At 42.0% G+C, this 16580-nt stretch overlaps 1 protein-coding gene across 7 annotated transcripts in view; it reads left to right on the top strand.

The window, feature by feature from the left end:
* Nucleotides 1-16580, top strand: part of LOC102690498 (kinesin light chain 1) — a 52357-nt gene that overhangs the window by 13603 nt on the left and 22174 nt on the right. For all 7 annotated transcript variants that reach the window (XM_006638706.3, XM_015362877.2, XM_069179813.1 and 4 more), the window contains exons 2-12: nt 4761-5026; nt 5593-5823; nt 6814-6892; nt 7051-7279; nt 7439-7526; nt 8184-8285; nt 8953-9126; nt 10254-10353; nt 13619-13671; nt 14049-14116; nt 15158-15266. In XM_006638706.3, coding sequence (XP_006638769.1) covers nt 4778-5026; nt 5593-5823; nt 6814-6892; nt 7051-7279; nt 7439-7526; nt 8184-8285; nt 8953-9126; nt 10254-10353; nt 13619-13671; nt 14049-14116; nt 15158-15266 — 1482 coding nt within the window. In that variant the 5' untranslated portion in view covers nt 4761-4777. The remainder of the gene's footprint in view (nt 1-4760; nt 5027-5592; nt 5824-6813; nt 6893-7050; nt 7280-7438; nt 7527-8183; nt 8286-8952; nt 9127-10253; nt 10354-13618; nt 13672-14048; nt 14117-15157; nt 15267-16580) is intronic.

Consider the following 16580-nt stretch of genomic DNA (forward strand, 5'->3'; position numbering starts at 1 on the left):
CTTAAGGTATTTTTAATGAGCAAGCAGATTTGAATAAATCAAGCTGCTATTCCAGAGAAGTGTCACCAGATTGATTCTCAGTGATTCTCCTCCTCTTTTTCGCATCTTTTTCCCCCAGCAGTGGGTGGTTCCCCTCCAAACAAGTTTGGTTTCTTTTGTTGTTTTCATGCTGTCTTTTACATTTTCATGTTTAGGTTTCTTTTCTATGCAGTGTAATGCGGCTATTTCTAAAGGTGTGCCAACGTGCAGAATATTAAGGATTTTCTCAGAGAAGTCTAGCATGTAGTCCCACTGACACCGACAAAACGTGTTGTTTCTCCTATCGAATGCTTGACCTATAGGTTTGTTTGTGCATTATTGAGGAAAAAATCTGTAAATTACTAAAGATTACTTTTCTAAATATCAGTGTAACCCCCTTACTTAAATTAATGTACTAATTTGTGCATTAAGACTGGTTGTTTTACAGGGGAATAGCCATTATAATCTCGGCAACATTGTTGTCAAGCAGTTTTTTTTAATTTGACATTTCACCTCTTCATGCAATTAAAGTCCTGTGTTTCATAATCTGTTTCATGTTTCATAGGATATTCAGTGCAAAGAGGTATTTCCATGTCCCGAGCCATTAGTTGTTGAATGGGGGCTGTTGCTTAGGGAAGAGGTTGTGTCTTGAGGAACTGGAGTTTCTTAATGGATTAATTTATACTGCAGGGCTGTACTGTAGTATTCTGAGTGGGAAAACTTGCTCAGGGGTACAGCACTGCCTGGGATTTCAACCCACAGTCTCCCATGAGCCTTTATTGCTACTCCCCACTGCTGCCCCAGTCTAAAGAGACCTTCTCAAGATTGATCAAAGAATAGCACACGTTTCCTGAAGACACTCAGCAGGCTCAGCAGGATGGAGCTTGCATCTTGTAGCCTGCAACACCCCTATTAGCAGTAATTCACTGCACTGAGAATGAGGAAAAACCCCTTTAAAAACATTTTTATAGGAGCACTTAATTGTTCTGTCACATGGTCATAATATCCACTATTACCGAGTAACTAGTAATGGGTTTGAAGGATTGGTGCCCCTGTATGATTTTTTTTCCTTATTAAATTAGGTTTAAATTTCATAAGTTATAAAAAAACACAAACTTTCTTCTTTCTTATAAGTCTGTATACATAAAAGCCATGCTTGGTGTGTTTTTGCAGCTGGGGTCTCAGTTGACACAAGAAAGGAGGGAAGGTTACAAATGAGAGAGACCATTTGGTCCACCTGGTACACTTGGTTACAATATACTCAAATTTCTTAAAGTCAAAAGCTAGTTTCCTTAGTTGTCCTTTTTCAAGCAGTGCTACTGTATTGTACTCCTATCCGTTCCCAGGTGACGGCTCTATCAAGGACCAGGAAAAGATAGGATAAGGTTGACAAACAAAAGAATGAATAACAGATTTAATGTTTAAGGTCCAAAGGCTGCATGTATTGTGTGACACATTGTATGTGACATAATTGCGATAATTCTGTCTCCTACACCTCTGGATAAAATAGCCAACTTTTTTTTTAATGTTTTTAGATGCTTTCCTCTACAAATCTAACCTGCACATATTCACAGCATAGGAAATCCTGCTGGGTTGCATTCCTATCCTGGATATGTACAGTCTCCCAGGAATACAAGGAAGGGGAAATGGCTCATTTTAACAAGTTACGTTTGTTCGCAGTGACAGTCAGACCCTGCTTCTGTGCTCCACGGTGGGAGTTCTAAAATAGCTGTTCCTGAAATGGAGAATAAATACCAGTGTTGAATATGTAATTTTCTGTTTCATAATGTTTCAAAATAAACACCAGAGCTGGGGCTCCATCATGTTGAATCCCAGCACCCTTCCAAGCTGTGCTGTAAATCAAAGTTCTCCTATTTAGTCATGTATTATAACTAGAAAAGCAGTTCTGTGGACATCGGCTATGCACCTTCATGCTGAGTGTTGTTTTTCACTACGCTAGCTGTTTTTGACTTCATAAGACTGGGATGATTTACCTTGTTTAAGGCTTGAAACAGATCAGTTCTTATTTGGAGATTGCATTTATTAAGCTATATAGTGCGTTTGTAAATAGTCTTCCTATGGGTAATTGATATGAATCATGTTTTATATCTTAAATTGACAACTGATATATGCCAATTGGTATTTATTCTTCTCCATTTACTTATTAATAATGGCTGAGTGGTTCAAAAGACGGGCTCTGTGTTACCTGGCACATAGTAATCTCGTTGATGCTTGTCTCGCCACAAATTATGGACACAGTGAAGTTTTGGATAGTTCCTTATATGCAATACTTACTGAGACTACGGGAACAATGAAATAATCATTCACTGCCCTGTAGTGTTTATTTTAGGGATGACATTTATGTGCATTCTGACCCATTTCAAGGCACTGCTATACTGTAAGACCTTTTACACTGGGTTTTCTTGTGTGCACTCTGGTGTACCTATACCTTTAACTGAGGTTACCTCATTCCTATAATTCTGGTTTTCCTCTCTACATCTAAGGAGAGTGTAAGTAATAACTTATATGGACTTCCTTTGTTAAATCCAAGATGAGAAATGTAGGGGTTGTTACAAAAACAGATACAGAAAAAGTCTGTAAAATGCCTGTCATATCAACAACACACAATTTCATGATACACTACTTCTACAATTATAAGGGGGGGACAGTGCACAAGACAGATCTTGTTAGCCTTGAGGAAAAAATGCCTTTTGTCTTTTTCTACCTAATAATTAATTTTTATAAGTATAAATTGACTGAGCAATCTCTGAAATACTGCACTATAGTGTCATGAGGAAAGCAGTATTTCTTTTTCAGCTTTACAGAATGAACTGCTTTGATCTGTCATTAAACAGCCATAAAGGATCCTGTGTGCTTTAGGTGTCTGGGTTCATAGAGTAGTCTCAGTGCTTTTTTCTTTGCTTTTACCATTTAGAAGGCTATCCCAGAATACACTTTCAGCTTATCTTGTTCATTTATCTGTTATACACCTGTTGTCTTCAAATTTGCAAAGTATCCTGGACCTGTTATGTATTTGGATTTGAGGTGAAATTGGTGAATATGAGGCAAAAGTATGGAATGTTATCATTTTTTCTGGGTATTCCTGCACATATACGCTTAGCATTTTAGGATAATAACGCTTTGTGTTCTATCCCCCACATCTTACATGAGCAGAAGTATTGGGACATATTAGCTTAAAGTCAATTGAAGTGGTATAAAACATATTTGGCTGCAAAGCCTTTGCAGGCAATATGAGCATGAAGCCTGCGACCTGTTGACATCACCAGACTCTTGGTTTGTTCTTTTGAGATGCTTCGCCAAGCCTTTGCTACAGCCATTTTCAGATGGAGGGCTTCTGGCTTCAGTCTCCTTTTCAGCAAGTGATAGGCACTCTCGACTGGATCTACATCTTGAGACTGACTCGGCCAGCCTATCATTTCCCACTGTTTTCCCCCTAATGAACTCCATGGTTATGTTTTGGGTCATTGTTCTGCTGCATGAGGAAATGCCAGCCAGTGAGTCTGGAGACATTTTCTTGCACGCAGGCAGACGAGATCTTTCTGTGCGCCTCTGAAGCCATTTTGCTGCTACAATCATTAGTTACGTCATAAATAAAGATGAGTGAGCCAAGCCATGACACTACCTCCACCATGTTCCCCAGATGAAGTGCTGTGTTTTGGATCGTCTGCAGTTAGCTCCTTTCCATTAGCTCCAACTTTCATCTTCCTGTCACTTTGGAAGAGGTTTGGCTTTGTCTCATCCGTCTATGACACTTTGCTGCCGAGCTCTGCACTTTATAGCGACTTTTAATTTCTATTTTTGGTGCTGATGAGAGGTTTTCATCGTGCGGTGTTCATCTGATGTCAAAGTGCTCTGCGAACAGTAGATTGGGATACCTTCAGCCCTGCATTGCGTATTTTGTTGGTGATTTCAGTGACAGTTGTTTTAGAGGTTTTTTTTCATAGCTCTGGTGATTGTTCTGTCGTTGACCGCAGTTGTTTTCCTTGGCCGACCTGCTTGTTGCTGATTGCTAAGTACACCAGGGCTTTCTTTTTTTTCCACGCTATTCCAAACTGTTGATTTTGCTATGCCCAGTTTCTGTGCTATAGACCTGATTGAATTATTTTCTTTCAGCATGCAAATGGCATGTTTTTCTTTCACAAACAGATTTGTAGTCTTCATGTTGGTTTAGGCCTACCGACTCCAAAATCAGTCACTAAAGGCAAGAGTAAAGACTAAATCCAACACTACACACTCACGGCTCTTTTTTCTGTGCCCAATCAATGCAACAGGAAACATCTGAACAATGAGTAGCCACTTATCCCTATACTTATGGGGATTGAACACAAAAAGTGCTATTTTTCTAAAATGGCAAAATATATAAGCACAGAAATTACCCATAAAAAAATGTGACATTCTGTACTTTTGCCTCATATTCATCTTTGCTCCTCAAATCCAAATTGCTTGAGTATACAATACTCACCAAGAGCACTGTATATAAAGTAGTAGATGCATTAAATAATACATGCATGTGATGCTATTGCTTAAAATCATAAATAACACTACACGTACTGTATTAACAAAGTGCTGGAAATATGCAATAGTATCTTGAAAGTTGAATAGTTCCAATCCAGGGTGGTTTTAAAGAGCTGAACAACAGTGCTCAATGTTCTAAAAATAGTTTGTGTCACACTTGTGTTTTTTCTAACAGTCCTTTCTGTATTTTTGTCCACCCCACACAGGTTCTCAATAGCAGAAGATGTCCACAATGGTTTACCCCAGAGAAGAAAAGCTTGAAAAACTGACGCAGGAGGAGATAATCTCTAACACCAAGCTGGTGATCCAGGGGCTGGAGGCCCTGAAGAATGAACACAACTCCATCCTGCACAGCCTGCTGGAGACCATCAAGTGCCTCAAGAAGGATGAGGAAGCCAACCTGGTCCACGAAAAGTCCAACCTCCTGCGCAAGTCTGTGGAGATGATCGAGCTGGGGCTGGGAGAGGCACAGGTAGAGTGAGACACAGCTCCTCGGGTCAGAAGACCATTCTGTGCTGACAAGGGGAAACTGTGTGGCTGAGTGTGTTCATTATACTTCAGAACAGCTCTGTGGTTGTTTCATGCTTCGAGACATGAGTGTGTCTCTCATTAATGCTTGTGTTCTTCATTTATATTCTTGCCTTCTGTCCTGGATTTGGTATTGGTCTATTTTGCATACAATGAGTAGGAATATTATGATTCAACATTAAGGAGCTTCCACTTCTGTTAAATGTGAAGGAAAAAGAAAGAACTGATGTTTTTCCTAATGTGAAAAATGCATTTCTAAAAACTCATTATTATTACCTTCTTCATAAAACAGGATAAAACTGCAAAGTGGGAAACCTTCTTATGCAGGAAAAAAAAACCCACGCCGTGCCTTTCTTGATTTAGGTGTTTGTGAGCCATTAAAATAAAGCAGAGTGTTTGCTCCCGTGGAGGAGGGCTGAGTGAGTCTTCCTGCCTCACGGGCCTGCTGCCCCCGTCCAGTCTGGGCTGTCTCAGTTGCTGACCCCCGGCCGTGTCCGCTGCCGCCTGCAGGTGATGATGGCCCTCTCCAGCCACCTGAACGCGGTGGAGTCGGAGAAGCAGAAGCTGCGGGCCCAGGTGCGCCGGCTGTGCCAGGAGAACCAGTGGCTGCGGGACGAGCTGGCCAACACCCAGCAGAAGCTGCAGAAGAGCGAGCAGAGCGTGGCCCAGCTGGAGGAGGAGAAGAAGCACCTGGAGTTCATGAACCAGCTGAAGAAGTACGACGAGGACGTCTCCCCATCGGTGAGCCCTCCTGCTTTCGCTTCCCAGCACTCTGCGACAAGGGTGTCGTCTTGGGTGCGCTAAGCGGATGAAAGAAATCGGACCTTTCTATTTGTTCTGGGTTTTTTTTTGTTCGGGTGGAACCAAAGATGTCTGGTTTTAAGGAAACTCTCCGGGAAAGGTGATGGTTTTCCTAGGCAGGCTTATAACTTCCAGTTTGTCTGATATTAAAAACTCCATACTTTGCTTACTATGCAGGTTTATTTTTCAATTTACAACTGATTGAAGATCAATCTGGCCATTCTGACTTATTTGCCAAATAATTAGATCAATAATTAGATCAAACCTCAGAGCCCCTCAAGAATTAGAATGGATCATCCCTGCTGTAGATTATTATCTGCTCCATTTGTCTCTGGAAAAAAGACTCTTCTTCTCCGATTTGCTTCCTTACATGAGGATGCTACTACGTGCTTACTGGCAAGGAAACCAGCAGTCCTTCATGTAATATCCACAGTGATGTCTGATGGTCTCAATGAACATTTAGTGTTAAGCAAAATCACTTAGGCTGATCTCAGCAGTTCCTTGTTTGTGCCTCAACTTTCCAGCAGAGCTAATGTAAATCCACCTGGAAAAAAAATCTTCATTTTAAGACTGCTTGTTCAGCAAGAGTTTGATTTTTCATTTAATTTCCTTTCTTAACTCCACTGCAAAAAAAGTCTTTTAGTTAAGCTGCAGGAATTCTAAAAAAAATCCTAAAAGCCGCAGCCTTAAAAGGTAAGTGTACAGCTCTCCATAATCCCCTGAGATCCCAGTGGGGAAAGTTGTTCATCTCTGGATGACTTCAGATGCGGGGCCTTAAGAATAACAAAAGTATCGATAGACCTCAATGAACATGGACTGTCATCTCCTTTTGTGTAGAAATGAGCTTCAGTTTGCCTGGTCCAAGTTATGAAAAATGGCCGGGAGTGGATAATCTTGGTTGCATCTCTTATACCTCGAATCTTTTCCCAGGAGGAGAAAGATGGGGAGCCTCCCAAGGACACTCTGGATGACCTCTTTCCCAATGATGAAGAGGAGTCTGGCCAAGGAAGTAAGGGAGAAAAATTCAATTTCTGTCACAGTTCAGTGTCAGACGCATGTGGGCCTCCAGGTTAGGAGGTAGGAGGTGTGGCCAGACATGGCCGCGTGGCTCTACTGTCGCCACCTTTTGGGCTGACCGGCTGCCATCCCTCTCCTCCCCCTCCACAGTGCAGCACCAGCACAACAGTGCAGCAGTGGCGGCGGCCCAGCAGGGAGGCTACGAGATCCCCGCCCGTCTGCGCACCCTGCACAACCTGGTCATCCAGTACGCCTCCCAGGGCCGCTACGAGGTGGCTGTGCCGCTGTGCAAGCAAGCGCTAGAAGACCTGGAGAAGACCTCTGGCCACGACCACCCAGATGTGGCCACCATGCTCAACATCCTGGCTCTGGTTTACAGGTGGGGCCACCCTGTACTCTGCTCGCCTTCCACTGTCCCTTTTCCCTGTCCTAGCTCTCACGTGACCCAACACAATGCCCCTGCCGCTCTGTCGTGCGTGTGCCCATCTACGAGAAAAGCGCGCTTCTAAACCGCAAGCTTTGATTTCTTCCTTTTTAGGGATCAGAACAAGTACAAGGAGGCCGCACATCTGCTCAATGACGCTTTGTCCATCCGCGAGAAGACGCTTGGAAAGGATCATCCTGCAGTAAGTACCGTCGAGAAAAAGGCCGCAGAGGAGAATGAGTTCATCTTGACAGTTCAGTAGCATTGTGGATTGGTGATAGTTAAGAACTGGACAAAATGCCGTGAGGTTTTTGTTTATCTCAGTGCAGTTTCAAAACGTGGATATGTAAATTGAAATAACTTTGTGTTCTTTTCACTAGAACACCCTAGGGCTTCTTTTGGAGTCAAGGCTGTTTGATCATGGATTGATACCTCCTGTATTCATTCTCTTGACCTAACAGAGATAAAAACATTTTTCACATGAAGCACAGAAGACATTCAGAGAATTCATTATGTTCTCAAGTGTGCACACTCTGCACTAGTGCAGATCGTATTGAAGTAAAATTTCTGTCTTTGTGCATGTTTAAAAACGTGACCTTGGTTTGGGGGAGGTGGAATGTCTGCTGAAAATACAATCTGTGACAGAAACAGCATTGCAAGTGTGTGTGCTAAATGTGAAGGAGGGAGCCATTTAGACATCCGGGGGATATTGTCAGAGGCAATTAATGAACTGCAAAGCAGAGTCTCTGCACAGCAGGTTCATGACCTCGCAGCTCTGGAAACCTCTGAGACTGAATCGGTCTAATTAAGCCAGCTGCTTGGCGTGTATATTTATGTGCCCGTGTGATTTTTATTTTAGGTTGCTGCCACACTTAACAACCTGGCTGTGCTCTACGGGAAGAGGGGAAAGTACAAGGAGGCTGAGCCGCTGTGCAAGAGGGCACTTGAGATCAGAGAAAAGGTGTGTCTGCATCTCCATCCTGGGGAAAACACCGTCTTGCCCACAGCTACTCTTAAAAAGTCAGAGAGCCACATCTACCAAATAGTGCAGTAATGCAGTTTTCTGTGCGCTACTTTTTCGGAAAACGCAGTCCTTGGATTTTCTCATTTGCATTCTAGACACAACTCTTAACATGTATTAACCCAGAGCGGAAAGCTGCAGTAAAATGATGCCCTTAAAATTGCCGGTCCTTGTGGAAATTTCTAAAAATGGAAAAAACAAATATAAACCAGATGATTCTGAACGTATGTTAAGGTGACACTATGACATCACGTCAAGATTTTATGTAGAAAAGTGAATTGATTGGAAGTGGCCAGTTTAAGGTGATGGCAAAATACCCATCTTTGTGAAGTGACAGACGAAGCAACACAAGTCACTTAAAACTTTTCTTTTGCAGGTCTCAGAAATCATTTAGAATAAAGAACTGTAACTACACTGTCAGGAAATGCCAGGTAGCTGAACATGACGCCAAGCGTATATTTGTCTAGATAGCCAATTAAAAGAAACGTACGAAACAAACGTTTCTTCCCTTTTAGTAGTTCCGTGTTCGGGGGGAGAGGGGAATACAGAACTGGGGGGGTGGCTCCCCTCTGACGTGATACATGAAAGCTGTGTGTGGTCTCCTCAGGTGCTTGGGAAGGATCACCCCGACGTGGCCAAGCAGCTGAATAACCTGGCGCTGCTGTGTCAGAACCAGGGGAAGTACGAGGAGGTGGAGTATTACTACTGCCGCGCCCTGGAGATCTACGAGCGCAGGCTGGGTCCCGACGACCCCAATGTTGCCAAGACGAAGAACAACCTGGTGAGCCTGGGGAGCCTGTGCGTGTGCGTGTGCACACAGTCGCATTGGTGTCGGGTGGTGCCGAGATCTTTCTTGGTGCAGCACAGGATCTCTTCCACATTTCTCGCGACTAGAATAAACAGCCGTGTAATCAACACCTCTTCCCCACTTTGCATCATTATTTAAACTGCTACGCGATAAATCCGCTCGCTGCGCAGCACCTCTGTGCAGCCGCTGTCAGATCTGGTGATGGGCAGATGTATGCAGTGCTGGGCATTGCTGTACACTGTTGTGGATGTGGTCCTAGCCTACACTCTGCATATCACTGCAGATTCAAGCTGGAATCTGTGTAAGAATAGCTGGGATCTTTGTTCTGCAGTATCACAGGAATTTTATGGAAGACTGGATTTACTTACACATGCTTTGTTGAGGGGCATGTATCTGATGGATATTATTTGTGTGTTTGTTTTTTATACCAGTAGAAGCTTTGCTAAAAAAGAAATCGATAGCGACTTGTATGACACCCCGGTTGTCCAGTGTTAACCTGTTGTGGCACAAAACCCTAAGTTCCTCTTTGTGCTTAACCTACATTACACTTCTCCATGTCTCCCAAGCAGAAATAGCCAGGCAGCTACTGTGTTTCACAGGCTCAAATACAGCATCCTTTTCTTACTGTCAAAAACACAAAATTCAAAAGTTGCACAGTCCCGTCTCCAGGGATTCTGCGATCCATCCATTAGAAGGACAAATGTTTTCTTCCCTCCATGGAAGCCTCTACTTCCTGGCATTTAACTGTCACCTGATCGGTTGGCTTCTTCTGATTGGTTTCAGGTGACTCAGGACAACTGGTCATTTCCCACAGCCTTCTGGGAAATGTGGTTCTGACAAAAAAAACATCTTGTCTTGGCTTACCATCCACTTCTGAATTCAACTAAATTTGTGAATGTCAGTTTTTTTTATCCAAAACAATCTCTCATCCATTGGAGTGTTGAAAGAGAACTTGCTCCACCCTATCACTCTATTTTATGAGAAAAACACCTAGTGCCATTGTGCCAAATTTGAATTTCATATCCAGCCTCTTTTCTGCTACGGAACGTGATTTAACTTGTGTACAAAATTACAGGATTGATTGCTTTTTCGTTTGCTAGGCTTCCTGTTACCTGAAACAAGGGAAGTATAAGGAAGCAGAGATTCTGTACAAGGAGATTCTCACCCGCGCTCATGAGAAAGAGTTTGGCTCAGTGGATGGTGAGTACAAACGTACAGTTTTGTGAACATTTTCTTATTGTTCTTGTGCAGTAATTTTAAAACAAAAAGGTTCAATTCTCGGGCAGGACTGTGGTCCAGGACCTATGCTTAATTCTGGCCTTGCAGTCCAGGTTAACAGGCAGATCTGATCTGACCGTTGAGTGTGTATGAATGAATGTGTGCACCTGAGATGGCCTGGGACCTGTCAAGGGTGTAGTTTCACCCTGTGCCCTCTGCCTGTCCGGTTGGCTCCTGCTCACCTTAACCAGTCCTGGTCCTGGAGAGTAGGTGTGTCTGCATATCTGCACAATGTCTAGAACACCTGCTTATACACCAGAATTGGATGGTCCTTTTCTATAGATAATCAATTGGCAGAAAGTTCTAATAAAGATGCTTTTCTGAGATTTCTACCTAAAACGTTATACTCCAAAGCACTGGTTAGAAACATATCAAGCTTTTCTGTATGGAAAGCCTGTCAATGTGATCTAGTTTCCAGTGCTGCAGAAAAGGAAGAGCCTGTTTTGAATGTCTAGATTTCCTGTCTACATAATAAAGCAAAAGCTCACAGTATGCACTGTTACTGAGCAGTTACTGTTACTGGAGGGAAAGGTGGGAGTTCAGTTTAGGTCTCGGGGTTGTTTCTAGATGTGACTTTCATATTTTTAGAACTTTTTCACATCAACGAATAAGATGAATTCTTGTCTTGAACCAGCAATTGGCTTTGCAGCACAGCAGAGGAACTCACACCAGTTTAAAACAGTGAAGCGTTGCTAAGGTGACACAAGACAACATTGCATGCTGGCCACTCACAGAAGAGGTTAAAGAATTACCCAGCGAAGTTGCTAAACCAGGAGAATTAAAGAAGAGCAAGGCCAGAGCAATAAAAGTTGTTTTCTCTTCCCTCTGAATTGGAATGGTTCTTTCTTTTTTACAACTTCTTCGAAACCTTTTTTTTTAAATCTCACTGGAAAGCTTTATCTTTTTATTTTTATCGCCTCACAACCTCTTACTGCCTGTGGTAAAGTGTTGAAAATGAGGAGGCCTATAGAAATACGGGAAAACAATCATCTGAAATCTGGGGTTATAGCATAGATAAATAGATTGTCTAGGGGTCTATTAAATTGCAATGCAGCAGCTTTAGAAATGGACTGAAATTGTCTTTGCCACTGGAAATGGAGAGGAAAAATTAGAATATTTCCATTAAAAATAAGGATATTGCACAACTGTGATCTCTTTAATGTTGTTAACTGCATGAAGAAATGCAAGCTTCATAAATACCATGAAGGAGTCCTTTGAGGGCTACTTCAGTATTATGATAGAATGCCGTTTATCTCATAAAACCGTTACGCAGAATTATTTTTAAATGAGCACTTGTATGTGGGCTGAGCTCTATATGGGTACTTTCACATCTTTTGCACTTTTGTCTGTAATCCCTCACACTCATCATCAGATTGTCTCATGTGCACACACTTTATGCATAATGAAGTGGAATTTCATTGCTAATTGAAGCCCCTTTTGTCTGTTTTCATGATTTATTTCATAATCATTGTTTTGTGGTGTAACATTTCTTTCGTGTTGTCTATTTTCAATGTAGAAAAAGGAAACCATTTTTCTTTATTGCTTAAAAATACAATCGGACACACAGTACACACTGTACTGATTATTAAATGGGGAATTCTGTTTGAATTTTTTTTTATTTCATTAGCTTTATAATTATGTTTATGTATTGTTTATGTAAGTTTCCTTGTGTGGCTGTAGCACAGCTGTAATGAGTTTTTCTTTTATGGTTCAGGATCAGTATAAATAATATACAGTTTATTGTCAAAGCTTTTATTACAAACACTGATAGATCAGTGTAAATGAACTAGTATTCGCTTTTCATTTCTTTATTGTGTAAAAGCACCTATTAAAACCACACTCACTCAGGGGATGGACTGAAAAAAATCATGCTTCCCTGTGTGTTTCATGTGCAATCCCACATTACAAACAAGTGTGACTATAAAATACTGTTTTGATTTTGGCTCGATCGATGACATGCAGTGGAGTGTAATGCCAAACAACATCTGATTTATGCATAGTTTGCTGCAGTTTATAGGATCTTTTATTCTTAAATGAAAAAGACAGATGGCAAGGAAAAGATTCATTTCAATAGCAGTGTTGGAAAAACACTGGTGAATGGTGAACTCCTCTCTGCTGTATACCAGTCAGAAAGCTTACTGCAAAGGTAGTTAGATTTTGGTAGAAATCAGTTGCTACTCGCAGTAAAATGACTATCTGTTCAATGGGGGAAAACTTTGTCTACAGCAGAGTCTTTTTTTTGTTGTTATTCCTGTGTTTGGTTATTTCAGCAATTTTTTAATAAACATTTTAAAATACTATCCTGAACTTATTTAAGGTGTTAGCCACAAACACCAGGCATTACAAGATATGTCATTTCTTTAAAGGAACAAGTAAATGTTTATTCCATGCTGAAAAGAGAAGGAAGAAAACACAATGTTTCAGCTGTGGAGCCTTCTTTGGGTGTGATGTAACTTGGCAAAGAAAAGAATCTTCACACCTGAAGAAGGCTCCACAGCTGAAACATTGTGTTTTCTTTCTTCTCTTTTCAGCAGGGAACAAACCTATTACTTGTTCCTTTGCAGCCTACACATGCAGACACAGCTACCCACCTGATATCATTTCTTTAGATGTCAACATTTAAAATACCAGTACGTGTAAAACTATGAAGATTTTCAAAGAACTAAGAAACTGAAGAGAAAAATCTGTTCAGCAGCATGACTTTAGGCAGGAAACCAGCTTTTGGAAACATGCCACACCTGGATGTAAACTTTTAATTCTTCACCCGTTTTTATTCTTTCTGGCATTGTTAATAATAGGGAAAGAGTAAAGAACATTACCTGGTTGGCATGAAGACATCCACGGAACACAAAATAAAAAAGAACCTTTATGCAAGAAGATAGGCTCTGCAATGTCAGTCACAGTAAGATTACCAAGGACAAGTGGTCATCACCGCCTTCTAAATCCCGATGCAAAAGGAATCATGTCAGTTCCTCAATATTTAATTTCAAAACTAAGGTTTGTAAAACTTGGCATATACAGTACAAAGCTGTTTTTAGGCAAGTGGGTTCAGACCCTCAGACCTAAAGTCCATTAACCCCTCATGTTTGATTTTTGAATGCCTCTTAGCAAGTGCAGGCTGTTTATTTCCAGGTCAAAGGTCAAGTGATCGGTTTCCTGTACGCTAGTTCTGTCTGTTTCATTGCAGCTCAAAACAAGCCCATCTGGATGCACGCAGAGGAGCGGGAGGAGATGAGCAAGGTAAGTGCTGTGCTGTGCTTGTTTTTGGGTCAGGTATGTCCACTTTAACAACCTGGGTTACATTTACTTACGAAGTGTGGATTTGAGCTACACGGTAAAGCAAAATAAACACTTCCGCACAAGATGAAGGTCTGACTCTGTAGTTTGCCCTCGATAAAATGTGCGTTTGCATATTACAGAGTGCGGGTTCTTTTTTTTGCCAGGTTATATCAGAGCAAACACTTTTCCGGTCTTGGGAGGGTGTGGTTACTGTAAAGATGGCGAGAGACAGGGCTTGTAGTCGGGCTTTGGTGTTTACCTAAAGGGTGGAGTGTTTCATCCTTCATACCTGCCAGGTGGAAGTGTGTCTGACAGAGGCCCTGTTTTGTTTCCCCCAGGGCAGACACAGAGACAGCGCCCCCTATGCAGAGTATGGCGGCTGGTACAAAGCCTGCAAAGTGAACAGGTAAGGAAAGGATGCAAAAAGAAATGCAGATCTGGGTTTTCTTTTGGTCTCAAGATTTGCACCTACTGCCAGATAATGCAAAGAAGGGCCTTTTTTGTTTTTCTTTGTGTTAAACTCATACTGACAGCTGATATTACTTTACAGGTTATCCAATTCTGCATTATGTATTACTTGGAGTTTTAAGTGATAGCTCTTTGCTATGGACTGATGGGCCGAATAACTAAAAAGAAAGACAAAACACCACAAAGAGTTGATGGAATTGAGCTTTGATGCCTGAAATTACAGGTTGTGTAACAGGTTCATTATGATGAAGAGGATGAGGGGAAGGGTTGTGAGAGGCAAAGCAGCTGGTTTAATTTATTGTTTGAGTCTAATGGGCAGATTGCACCCGTGTGACATTACCCAGTAAGCATGGACCTGTAGACCGTAACCTGGCCTTCAGAAAGATCAGAGCTCTTGAAAAAGTTTTCTGTTGAAGTGACTCTCCACAACTGTTCACAGTACCCACAGGCAATTACAGCTGGCTCTTCAAAGCAATTCACAAATGTGTTGGCAAATTAAATACAACACTACAAACTGAATAACTGTGTAATATTGAATGCCAATTTGTATCCGAAGCATTTTAATATGCACCTGAAATCTCCACATTACAGAAGTTGCAAAAATTCTAACCTGAAATCTCTCTACTGCAAGACAATAGTTAAGATAATTTGCATTCCATTTTCCTCCTAATTTCAATTCACTTACAAACTCGAAGTGTGAGAATAAGTACTTTGTCAATTGGTAATGTGCGACATCTCCATTTTGAACTTAAGGAAGTACCACGTTTTTATTTAATATTCCTCTTATTAAGCTAAAATGTACTTTTTTACTCTATTGTAGTGTTCTCTGCGGTGTTGGTAGTTACTTTGCTTGATTTCTGCGGGAGTGTCACAGCTCCAGGGTCCTGCCGGTACTGGACGGCGGCTGTGCCGCGGAGGCTGACGCGACCGTGCTTTTCGCCCCCGCGGAGGCTGACGCGACTGTGCTTTTCGCCCGCAGCCCCACTGTGAACACGACCCTGAGGAATCTGGGGGCTCTGTATCGCCGGCAGGGCAAGCTGGAGGCCGCAGAGACGCTGGAGGAGTGCGCCATGAGGTCCCGCAAACAGGTGAGCACAGCCCCTGCCTCCTGCGGCCCCGTGCTGCCTCACACAGCCTGCACACGCCGCCCAGTCAGGGCTTACCGTGTCTCCAAGTGAAACCAAGTTACACAACCTCTGCGTGGTACGAACACCTTTCTGCGAATTCAAGCAGAAAAAGACCATTTAACTAGGGGTGCCTCAACTTTTGCACAACACCATACGCTCTGAACCTTCTGCCGTTTATCAGAATTCACATGGCAGCGTCAACTTCCTTTGTAAAACTTCAAAAAGCAACAACAGTAGTCATTTTACACGTTGATCGTTACTTTGTACCGCAGGTTAATTTAGATCCAGCAAAATTTAGATTTGAAGATAAGATTTTTTAAATGGGCGTGCCTTTTAATACTCGTGCCTCTGATCTTCTTGGGACAGTTTTGTTTTGTTTGGACTTTATGTAGCATTTCCACCGTAATCTTGCAAAATGTTAATGTTTTGTTTTTCAAACACAGAAGTGAGTTATTTGTTTTAACAGGATGTTTTCTACTTCACAAGTTCTTAAGGAAATAGTTCTCCTCCTGCTGTTTTGCTTTTGCAAAAGAAATTCTAAACAAATAGCCCTCAAAAGAAACAAATCACGTTAGTGTAACACAAAATATTCCTAGTTTTGTTCTTTTTTTCCCGTTAATCGTGATTTCACACTGACAAAAGGGTTTTCTGAAAGGTGACAGTGTGGTTATCATTTAAGTGCATGGATGCACTCTTTCACTGAGGCCTTAAAACAGAGGTGCAAGTGTACAGTATAGGTGCTGTTTATGCTGAGCAGAGTCACACATGTTGCTTTTCTCTTTCCCTGGCTTTCCATGGATCCAGAGCACCACAGTAAGTTCCTTACTCCCAGAACTGCACAGCTGTTGTGTAGCTACACCTTGACAAACATGGAGGAAGGGAAAAATAGGACCTTCCCACATCATCCAGTGTGGGGCTTTCCCCTCCGAGCTCTTGCAGGCGCTGCAGCTCTTGGAATCCTACAGCTGTAGTAAAATAGTCAACACCAGTTCTACAACTCATGCATGACTGATAACGATAGTAAAGAAGAGGTCGGAATGTTTTGCAGTCCTTGGATTCACTTGCAGCAATCTGTCAGGCACCTGAGTATTTCAGACATGTGGGTGGGGTATATTTGTCACAAGTCGCAAAGGGGTGAGGGTTTGGGTGAGTATGGTTGTTTTAGTAACTGTAGGACTCGGTTTGATTTAGTTCCTTTATGTTAGGAAAGCAGACAATACACCTGTCGTGGGAGTCTGGCTCTGGGGTGGGGGGTCTTTTTTAGGCTGTGGGAAA

The sequence above is a fragment of the Lepisosteus oculatus genome, chromosome 17 (assembly GCF_040954835.1).
Source record: "Lepisosteus oculatus isolate fLepOcu1 chromosome 17, fLepOcu1.hap2, whole genome shotgun sequence".
Lineage (NCBI taxonomy): Eukaryota > Metazoa > Chordata > Actinopteri > Semionotiformes > Lepisosteidae > Lepisosteus > Lepisosteus oculatus.